Source organism: Telmatherina bonti (genome assembly GCF_933228915.1).
Source record: "Telmatherina bonti genome assembly, chromosome: 12".
Taxonomy (NCBI): domain Eukaryota; kingdom Metazoa; phylum Chordata; class Actinopteri; order Atheriniformes; family Telmatherinidae; genus Telmatherina; species Telmatherina bonti.
In genome coordinates this window covers 21586988-21603879 of record NC_136610.1, presented here as the reverse complement: position 1 = coordinate 21603879, position 16892 = coordinate 21586988, and the positions used below count along the sequence as shown (strand labels likewise).

At 40.6% G+C, this 16892-nt stretch overlaps 1 protein-coding gene across 1 annotated transcript in view; it reads right to left on the bottom strand.

Annotated features, from left to right (window-relative positions):
* drp2 (dystrophin related protein 2) overlaps positions 1–16892 on the bottom strand; it is a 129667-nt gene that overhangs the window by 90062 nt on the left and 22713 nt on the right. The window contains exon 2 of the mRNA XM_079249512.1: positions 12574–12748. Coding sequence (XP_079105638.1) covers positions 12574–12620 — 47 coding nt within the window. The 5' untranslated portion in view covers positions 12621–12748. The remainder of the gene's footprint in view (positions 1–12573; positions 12749–16892) is intronic.

Genomic DNA, 16892 nt, shown 5'->3' with positions numbered 1-16892 from the left:
CAATGGTTCCCATCAGACCATCCTCCACTTGGTTTAAATCACTAGACTCCCACATATCCAGATTTCTCTGGAAAAACAAGCCATCCCGCATTAGTCTAAAAACTTTACAACAGACCAAAGACAGAGGTGGGTTGGACCTGCCAAATTTTAATCAATATTTCTTATGTAATAGGCTGCAATGCATCTCCAAGTGGCTTAATCCAAGTTCTTTGGATGAGCCATGGCTGGATGTTGAGCAAGCATTGTGTGAGGATTTAGTCATCTCTGATTTACCATTCATCAGCTCAACTGTCAAGTCATATAAGTGTTTTAAAAGCATTAACAGTTTAACGGCTTGGTGGGAATTCCTGAAAGTAACCAAGTCTGCGCTTATTCCATGTAAGCTCACACCCATCTGGATCAATCCTGACTTCCTGCAAAACAAAAAGATGATAAACTTCCCTCGGTGGAAGAATAAAAGAGTAAAGCAGTTAGAACATATAGTAGAAAATGGAAACTTTCTGCCATTTGATGCAATTTCTTCACGGTATGAATTCAGCAGCACCAAATTCTTAGAATACCACCAACTTAAATCTATTATAAGTAAGAAATACACCACTGATCAACTAAACTTACAGTTACCTATAAGGGTTGCAGAATTCCTAAATCTTAAGGCCCCGAAGCTACTATCCAAAATATACAGATTACTATTGAAGCTAGAAGATTCCATCTCTCTCCCAACTTCTAAATGGGAAGCAGACTTATCCAGCAACTTCAATCAAAATGAATGGTCACAAATCTGCTCAAACACATTCAAAATGACTAAGAATTCAAGCATGCAATTAATACAATTCAAAATTCTACACAGAACTCATTATACGGGACACAGGATGTTCAAGATGGGTCTGTTACACTCACATATCTGTTCACACTGTACTGACAACATGATTGACAGCTACTACCATGCCTTATGGTCTTGTCCACCTGTCCAGAGATTCTGGCTCCAGGTATGTAAAGATCTGTCAGACTGGTTTAAATGTAATATCCCTGCAAACCCCAAATTGTGCCTATTGAGTCACTTAGGTGAAAATAACAGGGTTTAATTTAGCAAAACCAATCCTCAGCAGCCTGTGCATTGCAAAGAAAACTATCCTTGTGAACTGGAAAAGCAAACAGAATCTGTGTATCCAGCAGTTTAGAAATCTGTTAGATTACATCAGCATGGAAATGATGTCTGCCTCCTCAAAGGATCAGTCAGTTGAATTTCACTCTCTCTGGTCTCCTGTGATCAGCTCCATCACTTAGTGTAGGGGGGAGAGTGTGACCTCATCCCGCTCGGGGCTGGGGACTGGCTGGGTGGCTCAGGTGGCTATGGGTCTGGGGTGGACCCCTGGACGGGGATCTTGGCTGCTTCATTACTGGGGGGGCTAGGTTTCCAGACCTGGCGGGAGGCCTTGGGTTGATCAATGGTTGGAGTTGCCTTTTGGCGGTGGGGCGAGGTCGCTGGCGGGGGCTGGATCGGTGGGTATTGGCTCCGTGACGGGTGGCCGTGCCGCTGTGGGGTGGGCGGGGTGCGGGTCCTGGGCTCCGGTGCCCGGGGCTGTCCCCTGCTTCTCGGGGATGGGGGGTCGGCCCTGCCGTGGGGGGGTTGGGCTGGCCTGGACCCGCCGCTGCAGTGGGGGCGGGTCCGTGCCCTGGTGCCCGGCAGAGGGACCCGGGCCCAAGATAGTTGAGGATGGGGGGGTGCCTGTGTATATATGGGGTGTGTATGGAGGAGTGTAGTGGTACATGAATGTATGGGGGGTAGGGGTGCGTGTATGTGGGAGTGTGTTGAGGCATGTATGTGTGGGGGTGTACGTATGAGGGAGTGTGGTGGTGTATATGCGAGGTGTGTATAGAGGATTGTAGCGGTACATGAAGGTATAGGGGGTGAGGGGTGTGTGTATGCGGGAGTGTGTGAGGGGTGTTGGGGTGGAGGTTTAGGGGACTGTGATAGTACATGAGTGTGTGGGGTGTAGGAGGTGTGTGGTGGTTTATATGTGGGGGGTTTATGGGGAGTGTAGTGGAGCATGAGTTTGTGGGGGGTAGGGTTGTGTGTTAGGGCATGTAGGTGTGGGGGTGGAGGTTTTGGGGCGTGTGATAGTACATGATTGTGTGGGGGGTTGGGGTTGTGAATGAGGGAGTGGGTGGTGTGTGTGTGTGTGTGTGTGTGTGTGTGTGTGTGTGTGTGTGTGTGTGTGTGTGTGTGTGTGTGTGTGTGTGTGGAAGGGGTAAGGGCTTGTGTGTGGATAATCTGGTGTTAAATGCATGGGAGATAGGGGTGTGTATATAGAGGAGTATTGAGATGCATGTGTATGGGGGGTAGTGGCCCGTGTGTAGGGGGGAGTGGGGGGGTGCATGTGTATGTAGGTGTATAGGGGGGTGAAGGGTCATGATTATGAAGGGGGTAGGACTTCAGTGAGAGAAGTGGAGAGTTGTGGTGGTTTGTTCTAGGGTAGGTAGAATGAGAAGGGGTGTTTTGTGATGGGCAGGGGGGATGTAGGGTTTTGGAGGTGGACTAATCTTTTGGCCGTGTATCTGTTAGAATGGGTGTGTATGTGTATAGATGTATGTGTGGGTCTGTAGGTGTGTGTGTGTGTGTAGATGTGTGTGTATACCAGGCTGATGGTGAGGGGGTGTGAATGTGTTGGTGTGTAAAGGAGAAGGGAATGCAACGTGGGTGGGGGCGTCTCCTGGGGGTGTGGGGGCGGTGGGCCCTTGGTCTGTCTCTCCTACTCCCGCCCCTCCTCTTCTTTGCCCTCCCCCCACTTTTGCATGTGGTTCGTTGGTGCCTTCTGGGGCCGGTGGCGGCTCCTTTATTGGGGTTGCTGAGGGCCCTGGTTGTTGGGGCAGCTGCCCTTGGCCTGTCCTGGCCTTCGGGGGCCCCGGGAATGGGGGACGTGCCTCGTGCCGCAGGTGGCTCATCTTCTTGAGGGAGGCGCGCTTCCCTCGGGACCTAAATCCCCGGACCCCCCTCCTTCCCTTCTTCCACCAGACACAGGCAGGGCGTTGGGAGGTGGACACGTTGATCTGGATGGTGAGAGAGGCCATCAAGGTGGTTTCGATCGCTGCACCCAGCATCGGTTCACCTCCCAGTTTTAATTACACTTAGTCAACATAACACAAAAAACACACACTGACAACACATGGACATGTTTTGGGGGGCGGGCCATGCAGGGCATTCAGGGGGCCTGGGTCTGGGCTGGCCTGGCGGGGGTGGGACTGCTGCTGGCCCTGGGTGGTGCTGGATCGGCTGCATGTGTGGAGTGGTGGGGGGGCGTTGACGGGGGTGGGGGGTAGTTGTGGGGCCCTGATCGGGGCCCTCCTATCCCCTGCTCCCCCGGGGGTATCTCACAGGGGACACGGGAAAGAAAGGTGAGGGCGTGCATGAGCCAATGGATGAAGTGGTGAATGAATGTTAGGGTAGAGGGGGGGTGGGGGGATCAGGGTGAAAGAATTTAGGAAAGTGGATGGCCGCTGAGATAGGAGGAAGGGGGGGTGTATGCAGATGGGTGGGGGTGCGTATGTGGGGTTATGTTGGTGGTACAGGGAAGTGATGGGGTGGGTGTACAATGAGGACTGTGAATGTGGATAGAGGGGTGTAGGGAGGTATGTGTGTGTGTAGAGTGGGGTATGCGTGTATGGAAGAATGGGTGATTATAGAGGGAGCAGGGATGTGTGTGTGAGGGGGTGTGTGTGTATAAAGAACGGGGGTAGGAGAGTGTGAGTTTGAGCGTGTGTAAGAGAATGGGTGTATAGGGTGTGTTTAAGGAGGAAGTGTGGATGCGTGTGGGTGTGGGTGGGGGTAGGTGGGTGGGTGCATGTGTGTGTGTGTGTGTGTGTGTGTGTGTGTGTGTGTGTGTGTGTGTGCATATGTGTGTGCGTGTGTGTGCACATGTGTGTGCGTGTGTGCGTATGTGTGTTTGTGTGCGTGGGTGCGTGGAGGGTCTTGGTGCTCGGGGAGCGCTGCTGGTGCGCTGGGGTGCGGCCTGGCTGCCGCTCGGTGGCAGTCTGGGGATCCCGGCCCTCCGTCGGTGTGGGCTGGGCCCTCTGCCTGCGGGGGTGGGGGGTTGCTTCTGGGCTCTTGGGGCCGTGGGGCCCACGCTCTGTCTGCCCTGGGTGGCCGGTGCCCGGCGGGGCCGGTCCTCGCTGGTCCGGGCCTGCTGGGGCCTGTTCCCCCTGACTGCGGGGGACTCTGGCTGGGACCCCCCTCTGCCTCCTCCTGGGTCGGTGCATGGCTGGCTCCGGGGTGGGGCGGTTGGGGTCTGCGCCTGGGGATGGCTGCCGATGGCCCTGGTCTCGGGGGTACTCCTGGCGTGCCTCTTGCCTTTGTGTGGGAAGGGTCACACTGGCATGATCACCTTTTCCGGAACACGTTCCACTCCGCATGTTCTGCATGTGACACAGTCACCGAGTTGTCTGCAGGTTTATTCACTAACAGCAGCTAGTTTTCTCATTTCTGTTTGTTTCTCATTTATATTTAACTTTTTAGATTCATAGTTTAGTTACTATGACCTAAAGTTGGCTTGTATGTGTATGTATATGTGTTAATACTGGCAAGTGCGTATATGTTTGTACGTATGTATGTGTGTGTATGTGTGTGCATAGAGGTGTGTGTGTATATGTATGTATGTGTATATGTATATGTGTACATATGTATATATATGTGTATATATATATATTATGTGTGTATACGTGTGTGTATACGTATGTGTATGTATGCGTGTGTATGTGTGTGTATATGTATGTGTGTGCCTGTATGTGTGTATGTATACATCTGTAGGTTGTTTTCTTTCTTTTTGTTTTTGGGTTATTTTTTAGTTGTTGTTTTTTTCTCTCCCTTTTCTCTCCCTTTATCTCTTTCCCTTTTCTTATGAGGTGTTTTTTCTCCTTTCTCTTTCTGTCTTTTGTCTGTCCTCTCTGGTCCAGCAGTACAAACTCTACAATTCAAACAACAATACAAAATAAACATAGAAATAAAATAAAAATTCAGAAAGTCAAGAGGATCATTATATCTATAAAGCTTCCCCTGGCAGAGAAAATTTGCTCAGCAGAACACAGCATCCAGACCATCATTCTGCTTGCCTAAATGCTGGACAAGACAAAAAAAAAAAAAAAAAAAAAAAAAGTATTAACAGATAGAAATATAATATCCTCTTGTTAGGAGGTAAATTCCTCCTAAAGATCATCCAAATGATCCTTTTTTTTCTTGTCCAGCATTTAAGCAAGCAGAATAATGTTCTGGATGCTGTGTACTGAGCAAATTTATTTTGCCAAGGGGACCTTTTATAGATATAATGATCCCCTTGACTTTCTGGATTCGTATTTTATTTTTCTATTTCTTTTGGATAATTGTTTGTATTACAGAGTTCATGCTGCTGGACCAGACCGGAGAGGACAGAAGAAGGACAGAACAAAAAGAAGGGAAAACAAGAGAAAGAGATAAATGCATACGCGTATACACATACATATCCACCTATACAGCCTACATATGTACACACACACACACACACACACACACACACATTAATATACATATACACACATATATACATATATATATATATATATATATATATATATATATATATATATATATATATACATATATATATATATATATATATATAATATATATTATATATATATATATAATATATATTGTGTGTGTATACTGTATCTCGTGATAACGTGCAGCTGCAGATTTGTCACACAGGTCACCAATTCCTTATATGCTTCTATTTATTAAGGATTTGAATTTAATCACCTCATAAGCTTATTCTTTATTTGATATGTTATACACACTGTACACATTGCTGATCTTAGTAAGTGAATTTGGTTTCTGTTGAAGCACCTAAATAGTACTATAAGAGGTGGACTATAAATACTTTTTTCACCATTTCTTTGATTTGACTGGAATTTTAAAGCCATAGAGATTTAAAATTTTGCACTTTGAATTTGAAATTATCTGAAATTTCACCTTGAGGTTACAGTATCTATGTACGTAAACATATTCTTATTGTCAGAGTTCAAAATCCTGAAGTTCCAAGCTGGATCAGACCATTGTAACTGGAAAATCTCTGTAGCATGGAGGAAGGGTAGTATGTGGTCATTTCTATATTTTCTGATCCACATTTGCTAACATTTAATACAACAGCAGTGATATAATTTATATCAAAGAATAAGCAAAGTCATTTGTTGGATTAAAATGGTGATCTCTACAGAAGAAACTATTATTTCAATAAACAAATGGAATGTGACAGCTGAATAGGCTTCATTTCTTTCTCATAGTTTCTTTCTCATAAGATTCAGACTAAGGGTTAACCTCAAAGGGTTCAAAAATCGGATATAAGTTCCTTTCCTCCTTTTTGAAAAATTATTCAAGTAACTGAACACAAATATAAATCCTTGTCAATTCCTTGATTGACAATTTAATGCATTACATAACCACTACAAGAAAATAAAAAGATTCTCTTTGTTATTAAAGTCTTCCTATTGAGAAAGTAGCAGGGATTCTTTAAAGCCTCCCACACTACCATACTGCACAGTTTCATGCAATAGTTACAGATGGCTGAAAAGGCTCAGCAATATGCTCACAGTAATAAATGTCTATTTCTTAAACATTTCCAATCATTCAGTGGTGACTGTGATGGAAACAGTGCTATGTACTGTAGCAGTCCACTTATTTGGGGCCATTATCTCAGTCCTGCATGAGACATTAAATCAAAGTGTGACACAGGACAAAGTCTACAACAATAGGAGCAGCATGTTTACATTTTTTGCCAGTGGCATAAGTACTGTTTTGTAGTGGATATCACATGCTACACAGCCGGAGAGCAACAATGTAATGAAGGTGCCCCCTTTGTATACAAAATCAAAGCCACTATCCTGTATTGTTATTAGCACAGAGTCCAATTAGCTGAGTGCCTCTGTGTCATGCTGATAAATCCTTCTTGCCATTCTGTAAACATTCAGAAAAGGCATTTTGTTGTGCTGTTTATTCTTTATCTTAATTTGTTTAATTCTCTGGGTGTCTTCAGAAACAGGAGTACATGTGTACATTCAAATTACCTGCAAATTTTCTAAAACGTACTAACATCTTCCATTTTTTTAGCATTTTAAAAGTCCTAAGTCACAGAGCCGTATTACTAATGTATTATACATCACTGAAAAGCTTGGTTACTCACCTTTACTTTGTGGTAAAGTACCAGTCTTAAGGGAATTCCTACCCATTTATAATCAGTTGGATGTCCACATTTTTAAAGGTATAACTTATAATGATTGTACTTCAGTGGTCACTGACAATAATCTATAAAGAGTAAAAATGGCCAAGAATGTATTGTCAGGGTTTTCAACACTGTGTAACACTACACAAATTGGTATCATTAAAGTTCCATCCATCCACCCATCCATCCATCCATCCATCTTTTACCACTTATTCTAGGCTTCCCTTCTCCCAGCCACTTCTTCCAGCACCCTCGGGGTGATCATGAGGCCTACACTGCAAGGCCTTCTTCCAGCTAGACATCCCTAGAACATGTCACCAGGAGAGGGCCCAGAAGGCATCCTTTCCAGATACTTCTTGTTGTCTCGTGTGGCTCCTTTCCACATGGATGTTATCATATTATTCACACTTATTTGTCAGAGTGTAGGAAACATGTAACTTTGGCAGCTGCAGGAGGTGGAAGCTATTTGAACTACTTCCCAATTTGGTTTATTTTAAATTTTAATGCCTCATGGGTTTGGTCAACATTATAACTGCTTAACACTGTTATAACAAAGTGTACATATTAACACAAGATATATTTTTAAAACTTCAGCTACTTTTTGCTTTATAATATAATTACAAAAAGAAACATTTACAAGAAAACAGCCTAAGAAAGAGGCCACAGCTGTGGGAAATGGATTTCCATCTTCCACTGGTGCGACACACCAGCAGCATTTTCACTGAGACAGTTTGTTACTGGGAAACACATCACAATGTCAAACCACCTTTCTCCACTCACCTAATGCTCTGGGATATGTTCCTGTTCTCGAAAATCAAGTCTAATCGAGGGATTTTGTAGTCATGAGGACAAGGAGAAAAATAACAGCACTTATGAAACAATAAAGAGTATTTTGGCTAATTGTGTTGTGTTGTGGTTTTTGTTTTGCTGTGACACTTCAGGGCCACCGTACAAGAGACTCTATTCAAAACTGTTCCCCATTGCATTTACATTGGATCTCGCGTTCATGCTCTTGTTTGCATGAGTGAAAGAACTCCAGAGTTTCAGGTGTGCAAAGCAACAAGCTAGATTAACACTCTGGATTTCTATTACTATAAACACCCTACTTCGGGAATGATATGAAGGATATGAATCAGAAATACAAACCCCCTTGTTTATAGCAGCCGTCATTATATATGAAATATTGGACAGTCCATTCAGTTTAGTGGAATTTTCTCCAGTGTTATGAGGAGCCATATAGTAAATTAAAAGTAAACCATACAAACAATAAATCTGACTGTGTGATTGTGATGTATAATGCAACACATTGCAGAAAAATAGTGGAGCAGCAAGTAAAATGTAGTCAAGTAAAAGTCTAAAGTATCCACAACTAAAACTATGAAAGTAAAGGTCATTTACATGAGTAGTAAAACAATAAAGTACTTGTACTTTGTTATATTCCATCACTGGTCCCCCAAACTAAAGTTCAATGGCTTATTCCAAATTCACCTCTCTTATTTCCCAATATGGATGATGTCAGTCACGTATAAGTCAGATCAAATGTCAGAGGATACATCGAGCATTGCCTGGAGACATTGCTGACTAGGATTATATTATTGATCCATTGTAAAAGAAAATGCTTCTTTGTTATTTTATCATTAAAAGCAAAATTAAGCATTGTCTCATTTTTCATTTATCACATATTGTATTTTCTCTGTGAGCACATTAGTATGCCCATAGTAGCTCACAGCGCTTGTGTTCCTCATTAAAAACTTCTCACAGAGCTGCTAGTGTCTATTATTCCCTTTTAGAAATAATTATGACAGTACAGCAGAGGAAATTTAAATCAGTTCCAGTCAAAACACAATATGATACCTTCTGCTGGATAATGAAGAATGGTTTAAAGGACTGGAGAGAAGGAGCCATTAGTTTTATCAGAACAAAGCTAAACCGGCTGTCAATCAGCCCTAGACAGGTTTTATAACGTAGTAAAGTTGCTGGCATTAAATGCACTCAGACATTTCCTCTGTACAGCATTCACATTTAGGTTAGACAGCTCTTTGGCAAAGTTCATGAATGAATGAATAAATGACTGAATGAATGAATCATTCATGCATTTATTGAACATCCGCTGCCAGTTGTCCCTCTCTGTCTCAGTCTATCTCTCTTGACACAATGTTGTCCTGTATTCCTCTCAGCCCAGTGCAAGCAGAGGGTGGTTCAGATATAAACAGCCACTACAGGCCATGCATAGTGATCTCATTACGCAAGACTGCAGGGGAAACTGTCTTTCCCAATTTAACAACTATCTTTCTTTAACATCCCCCACCCCACTTCAAAACTAGGGTCAAGCAAGCAATTAAAGGGGCCAATTGTCTAAACAGGATGCCAACTGAATTGAAAAAGCAGAAATGATGCAGCAAGCCTGGACTTTTTCCAACCAAGCATTAAAGAATAATACAAATGCCTTGTAATTATTTTACATTGGCAAATTTCTCAAGTGCCACTCGTGCAACAGCAGTATTAGCCAGTAGTAAATCAATAATTATCATTCTGACTGGAAAGATAAGAGAATTATTATTTTATGACAGTTCATTATTAGACCAAACTTTTTTTTTTTTTTTTTGCGTGGAAACTGAGTGACAAAAACAAGGAAAGTTAGGAGGAAAATGGAAAGTAAATAACAGATATAGATGTATAAATATAGAGAAATCATTAGCTTCTATTTACTGGTGTGATAGTGATATAACCCTGCACCTAATAGTGTCGAGTATCTCCATATATATGTAAAAATGTGAAGAAAAAATGCTACAATAACTAAAAATGTCCTAACAATCAAATACATCTCCAGGTAAACATCTGTATAAAAAAGCAGGCAGTTTGTAAGGAGGGAGTTGTTACCAACTTTGGTCTCCACAGCATTAAACTGCTAATATTATAACCAGTAAACCCAGCAGCGACCTCAACCTGTCCATCTGCAGATGAGATTTTCAGCCGAAGACATTCAGTAAACTTGGTGAATTGCTACACTAGTAACAGTGTATGGAGGACAAGGAGGGTTTTTAAAACAGCAATACAGCATTTTCATGAGAAGTAATTAATTCTGATGAAAACCAAAATGTAAATTTCAAAATATAATTTCTAATTCAACAATTAATTCATACTTACTTTTATTATTTGCAATGTTTTTTGTAATTAGACATTTTAAAGTTAAATATTAAAAAGAAATTTGCAAACTATAATTTAAATTAAACATTAAATACTATGATTTGTAAATTATTTTGAACTGTTTGGTTAGAAATACCTTTTAATTTCTTCTGTTGCCTGCCTGCTCCATTTAACTTTTGCTTAACACTTAAGAAAACCAAGTTAAACCAATCACAGCTACTCTTTAAATGCAACCAGCTCTCTCATTGGTCAGACAGCCACTTCTGCATCTCTGTCATGCATTGCCGATTTGATGAAGTAACAGCTGGCTAGCAGATAAATAACTATATTAACAGTACAGATGCCGATATGTAAAAACTTTAAGGAGACTGCAGCAATACACCAAATATGTTCCTTCATCAAGCTGTTACTTTATACAAAACACTACAAAGGGATTTTTTTGTATGAAATAATTTCTGAATTTAAAATTCTATTATCAAATGTATATTTCTATTTCTTAATTTATTTTCCCATGAAAATGCTGTATTGCTTTTTTAAAGACCCTCTTGATTCCCCATAACAGTGAGCCATCAAGCATCAACAAACATCAATAAAAAAAAGACAACCTGACTGAATACATTATCTGGAAATTATATGTGCCGTGTCAAAGTTAGAAGAGAAATTAGCATATTTATATCTTTTGTGGATGCCAGCTTGTTGTTTGAGAGATGCAATCAGCAGCTTAAAAAGCTCCAGTAAAAATATCAGATGGGGGTTTGCTTCAATGTAAACTGTCATCACTTTTTGTCTCCTTTTTCCTTTAATCCTCTCATATCATCCTGTCGCCCTGACCTGTGGAATCAGATCTGTGCAAATATCTGCAAACAAAACTATGAAATCTAAAACAACAATGGAAATGGGTGAAAAATAAACCTCACTGAATAAAAATGAATAATAATTAGGTCTTTTGAATGTTAAAATTCTGCCAAACAAACTTTAGGGGCAGGGTGGTTCACACTATAACTAATGTGTTTGTCATTATTTGTCATTATTTCTTATGTGCTTCTTGTGCATGATTCTCACTGACTGACCGCTTCTGAAAACAGCTTTCTGTTTTGTGTTGCCTGACTGTTTAGTTTGTAGTTCAGTTGCTGAGGTTCTCACACATGGATATCGCTCTGCGTAGTGGACCTCGCAGGCAGTTTAGTGCCGTCTGAGTGGTGATAACTCATTAAACAGCTTTACTGATTTCTGCAAGGCTTAAACTCTAAGTCAGTACTCAAACAATTTGTGGTTCCATTAATTTGCTTTAATTCCGCTTTTTGTTTGTTTGTTTTATTTTATTTTTTTCTAGTTGCATTTACTAACAGCACTTTTGCGACTGCTATTGTTTTAAATGTTATATAAATAAATTCAAACTTGAAACTTAACTTTAACTTTTACTAAAGCAACATTTGACATTGTACGGCTTTAGAAGATCCAGTTTTATGATTTGCTATCAGTATCACCTGAAATATGGACAACCTACCAAATGAACCTGAGGAGAATAAATAGGAAGGACTTTTTCTGCTGCAATCATTATCTTTCAAAATGTTGCCCACCATTGTGTTTCATGGTTCCCTGTGAAACAAGATGAACAGGATATAACCATGTAATTACATTTACAAATGCTCTAATGCAGGGGTGTCGAACTCCAGTCTTTGAGGGCCGGTATCCGGCAGGTTTTTGTTGCTTCCCTCTACCAACACAGCTGATTCAAATCAAATGCATCCAGCAGCTTCTTGTCAACCTGTTTTTAAGTTTCCAGTCAGGTGTGCTGGAGCATGGAGACAACAAAAACCTGCAGGATACCGGCCCTTGAGGACTGGAGTTCGACACCTGTGGTCTAATGTCTCATGCCCTTTCTGTTGCCAAAAATAATTTGCAAAACTCTCGCCTACATTTGTTTTACTTGTTCCTCTTTCTTCTAGATCAGAAGTGTCCCAAGTCAGTGCTCAAGCCTCAACCGCTGTCTTGAGGTTTTTCAATGCATCTCTGTCCCAACTTGCTGAGACTGAATGGATCCAGCAGCTTATAAAGTTCTACACAATGTCTGATGAATTTGGGTCAGGTGTGTTGGAGCAGGGATGCATGAAAAACTGATGTCCTTTAAAAGCATTCATCTGCCCAGGCTGTTGCAGAACGTGTTTCCAGAGCGTCTTACCGGATGTTATGAGACTTGCGTTTGATCTCGTTCCAGCAGAGGTTCATGTCTCCTGTTTGATGTGGACCACCTCCTCTCAGTCTCCTGCACTCCGTCCCCTCCTCCTGCCCCTCACCGTCCACTGTGGACTGGCACGGCACACAGCGGCATCCCGGCCACGAGGGCCGTCCCGCAGCTACAAACACACAGAAAGACACAACGGGTGAGTGTTACACTGGAACTACTTTCAGTGAACCCAGCTACTTATTATTACAACAAGGTTATGAGGGTGAATTTCACAGTTATGGGCAAAAAATAACAGCAACTATGCTGTTGCACCATGTAATCACATGAACCTAACCTTGCACGCTAACGGCAGATCTCACAGAAGCGGTTCCATAAAAGTTTTATGCAAACACAAGGAATTAGTTCAAAGATCAAACTTAGAACAATCCAGAGTATTTCTGGATATTTTTGTATTTACAAACAGAAATGTGCTGTATGCATATTTTTTCCAGTGGGATCACTGAGTAAACTTGGGAACATAAGGAGGCAGAGAGCAGAGAAACAATCAATTAATCAGACTTTATTAAATAGAATGTAGCAAAAAAAAATGTGCTTTACAGATTAAAACAATAAAAATGTTAATGAAATAAATAAAATACACATTTGTTTGATAAAAATATAAATGAGTTAAATAAAGAAAAAATGAAAAACAAATAAAAGTTAAATAAAACAAAGCAAAAGTACAATAAAACAGAGAGTAGTTAAGAAAACAATGGAGTCATGTAGAACTACTCTCAGGTCTGCTTAGAAAAAGATGCTTCACTTGAGGTTTCAGTTTGTACTTAGTATGATTGAAAGCTTCCCTTTAGAAGACTCAAAGGCTCTGGATGGTTCTAAAAGCAGATGTTATAAATACTTAGGTCCAAGGCTATTAAGAGTTTTAAAAGCCAATAACAGAACCTTAAAAAATCAATTCTTAAGCTCAAAGACAGCCGGTGTAAAGCGGTTCCTCTTTCTGATCATCTTCACCAGTTTTATCTGAGACTCAAGTCAAACATTGACTTCCAACTTGAGTTGGACTTCACGTATCTTTGTTAAATTTCTTCTTGTAAACATCAGTATCTATGAACAAAATATAGTCATAAAGGACATCAGTTTGTTCTGGGTCATCAGGAGACATGGTAACATCGAGCTGTGTGAAAAAGCTGACAGCCAGACGGACCCCCGAGTAAGAGTCCACAAAGAGCAGACAGCAGCAACTGGGTCGGCCTGATGATGGTGACAGGGTTTATTTTGCCTTTTTTTTTTCCAGCATGTATTTCAGAATAGCAAACGTCTGGGAAATCATTTTTATTTGATATTAAAAAAAAACCAAAAAAGATAATTTTGTGTTTGATGGAAAATAAATTCAAAAACAGAAAGAAGCAGATTCTCATTCTATTCTTATATTGTTCTTTCTACTTTGCTTAAAGGTGAAGTCTGCGCCCTTATAGATACACTAACATCGACATAATGCCGGCTGCTATAATGGAAATTCTGTATTTTATTATCCTGCTTACAGTTGTGTTTTTGATAATACTAATGATGATGACCTGCCAACAATGATCAGAAATCAATTCATGAAAATCATTTTTTTGTAGTTTAACAAAAACTCTTCATTCACTATTTAATGTTTAAGAATGATTTTGTATCCATTGCTGCTTTCAGGAAAAAAGTAACCTACATTATTTCAAAAGTTTAAAAGTCAAACTGTAAATTATTGAAATGTATTTTCAATCCAACTTTATTTATAAAGAACTTTAAAAATAGTATAATTGACTAAATTGCAGTAAAAAGACAAAAACATTAAAACACTTACATGTCTTATATTTTAATAATAGAGAAAAGAAAAAACATGTTGTATATGCTCTCTTAATACTTTGGATAATTTGGGCCGAATGAACTCTTTAAGAAGTTGGATGTTCATTTCCAATATGTTTTACTAAAGCTTTCTGTTGGCTCAGTAAGGGCAACAATGCACATGGCGTAAGCAAAATGATATTAAAGAAAAGGAAAGGAAAAAAAAAAAGATCGAGCTGGAAGATATCCTCTGGAACAACTTAACCTAACTGTTATTTTACAATTCCTAATACTTGTTTTTTGCTTGTTCGCTTGCTTTTTTTTTTGTTTGTTTGTTTTGGATCAAAAGGGCAGATACTTGTTTATTTATTTGGGAAATGCAGTTTTCAAGATAAGACAGAATAATTCATGATGAAAAAAGAGTAATAATGAACTTTACATAGTTGATGGTGTATCCTTTAAAGCAGGGGTGTCAAACTCCAGTCCTCGAGGGCCGGTATCCGGCAGGTTTTTGTTGTTTCCCTTTACCAATGCAGCTGATTCAAATCAAATGCATCCAGCAGCTTCTTGTCAACCTGTTTTTAAGTTTTGGTCAGGTGTGTTGGAGCATGGAGACAACAAAAACCTTCAGGATACCGGCCCACGAGGACTGGAGTTCGACACCTGTGCTTTAAAGCATCTGCCATAAAAGAAAGGCTGAGTCTAAATCTTCTTAACTGGTTGAATAAAATAGAAATGACATTTTATCCTGCATGAGCAAAAGAAATCCTGCATAATGAGACACCTACAAGTTTATCCAGTTATTGCATTTCATTAAACTCAGGGATAAAAACACAAAGAGCCTCTTTTATCACAGACTAAGAGGGTGATTGTATGTGAGACTCACATGAAGAGGTGCAATCCCCTTGATGGAGCAGGATGGAATAAATATAGTCTACAACGGTTCGAAGCCCATCAAACAAACACACAAGCACAAAGTCACACACTACTCTATGTGGCACTCAGGGCGGTAGAAGCTTTTCCAGGTTCACAGGTCATGATAAATCTGGTGTTTGATCACTTGGCTGTCTAAGGGTTTCTGGATTTTGTGTTCATTTTACAACTTCTAACTGAGTAGCAGCTGGGCCTCCTAGCATACACCCTCAGCCATATAACACACACCGTGACAAGCGGCATCTCCTCTGTTTGGTCAGAGGTCTCTTATCAGCGTGGGTTTTTTTGACTGATTGATCTCGTTCTCCCCCTGCAGTAGAATCCAACCTTTAACCCTTACAGCAGCAACATCTATCGACCGCAACACACACATGAAACAATCACTACTCACTCAGAGATAAAAGTATCAAAAACAACACTGTAACACTGAAATCTATCTTGACTCTCTCTACAAATATGTCAAGGAAGCTTAGTCCAGGTTATTTGCTCTGAGGCGCTTTTCAGCAACTTGTCAGCGATACTGTTCAATTGCTCAGTAAGATCTGTCTTCGTTGTCTTTTTGTCTTATTCCATCTCATCTTTTCGTCACTAGATTTGATCTAGACAAACATAAATAACATCTAAGTAACAATGGCTAAATTAGGCGATAGGGGAAGCATATTCTTTGCAACATGATATTTTTGCATACAAGACTTACTGAACTTATCAATGTATGCATGAAACATTGCAACTCAATTCAATTCAATTCAGTTCAATTCAATTCAGTTCAATTCAATTCAATTCAATTCAATTCAATTCGGTTAAATTTACTTCAATTGTACAAAGATACATGTACAAAACGAGATACTGAAGAAAGGGTTTGGTACATGATGGTGTAGCCTCCAAGGCTTTCCCAGGAGGAATAAAACAACTTTTATTTTCCTTTTCTTTTTCTCCTTGGCTGGATTAAATTATGGGCTCTTTATCTCCTCTTGCAGTCAGAGTGGTGTCATCCTAGAGGACTGGAGAAAATGACCTTTTGTGACCCGAAAGAGGAGGATGGCTTCGGGTGTATTAGTTTTCTTTTCTTCCCCCCCCCCAGATAAACACACAATTCACATTTACCTCCAGATTTCTCTTTCAGGACCTCCTGCAGACCCCAAACCAGATGGTCTGAACAAAACCTCTAACACAGTTTACAGTCCCTTAGGTCAATAGATACGGAATGTCACATCGAACTAAGCAACTGGCCCTTGTCAAAATGACACCTTTACACCTCAAGATAAGACTCAACGGCGCCAGGAGAGAGACCCGGCAACTCTGCTTTGATCCTCCCCGAATATACATTCTGGGTGACAGATCCACCCCTCTTCCCACAGGAAGAAACTCCAGATGCACTTCTTTGTGTCTTTAAATTTCCTTTCACTAACTGGTTTAATGTAGCCTACATGATTTTTGTTGATAGGTTTGACTGAAGTTTCCCTTTTTATTCATTCTCATATGTGTTTTAAATCCTTGAACTGATCACACATCAGAATAAATCATGAACACTTTACTACATAATGTTGGTTATATCCTTCCAA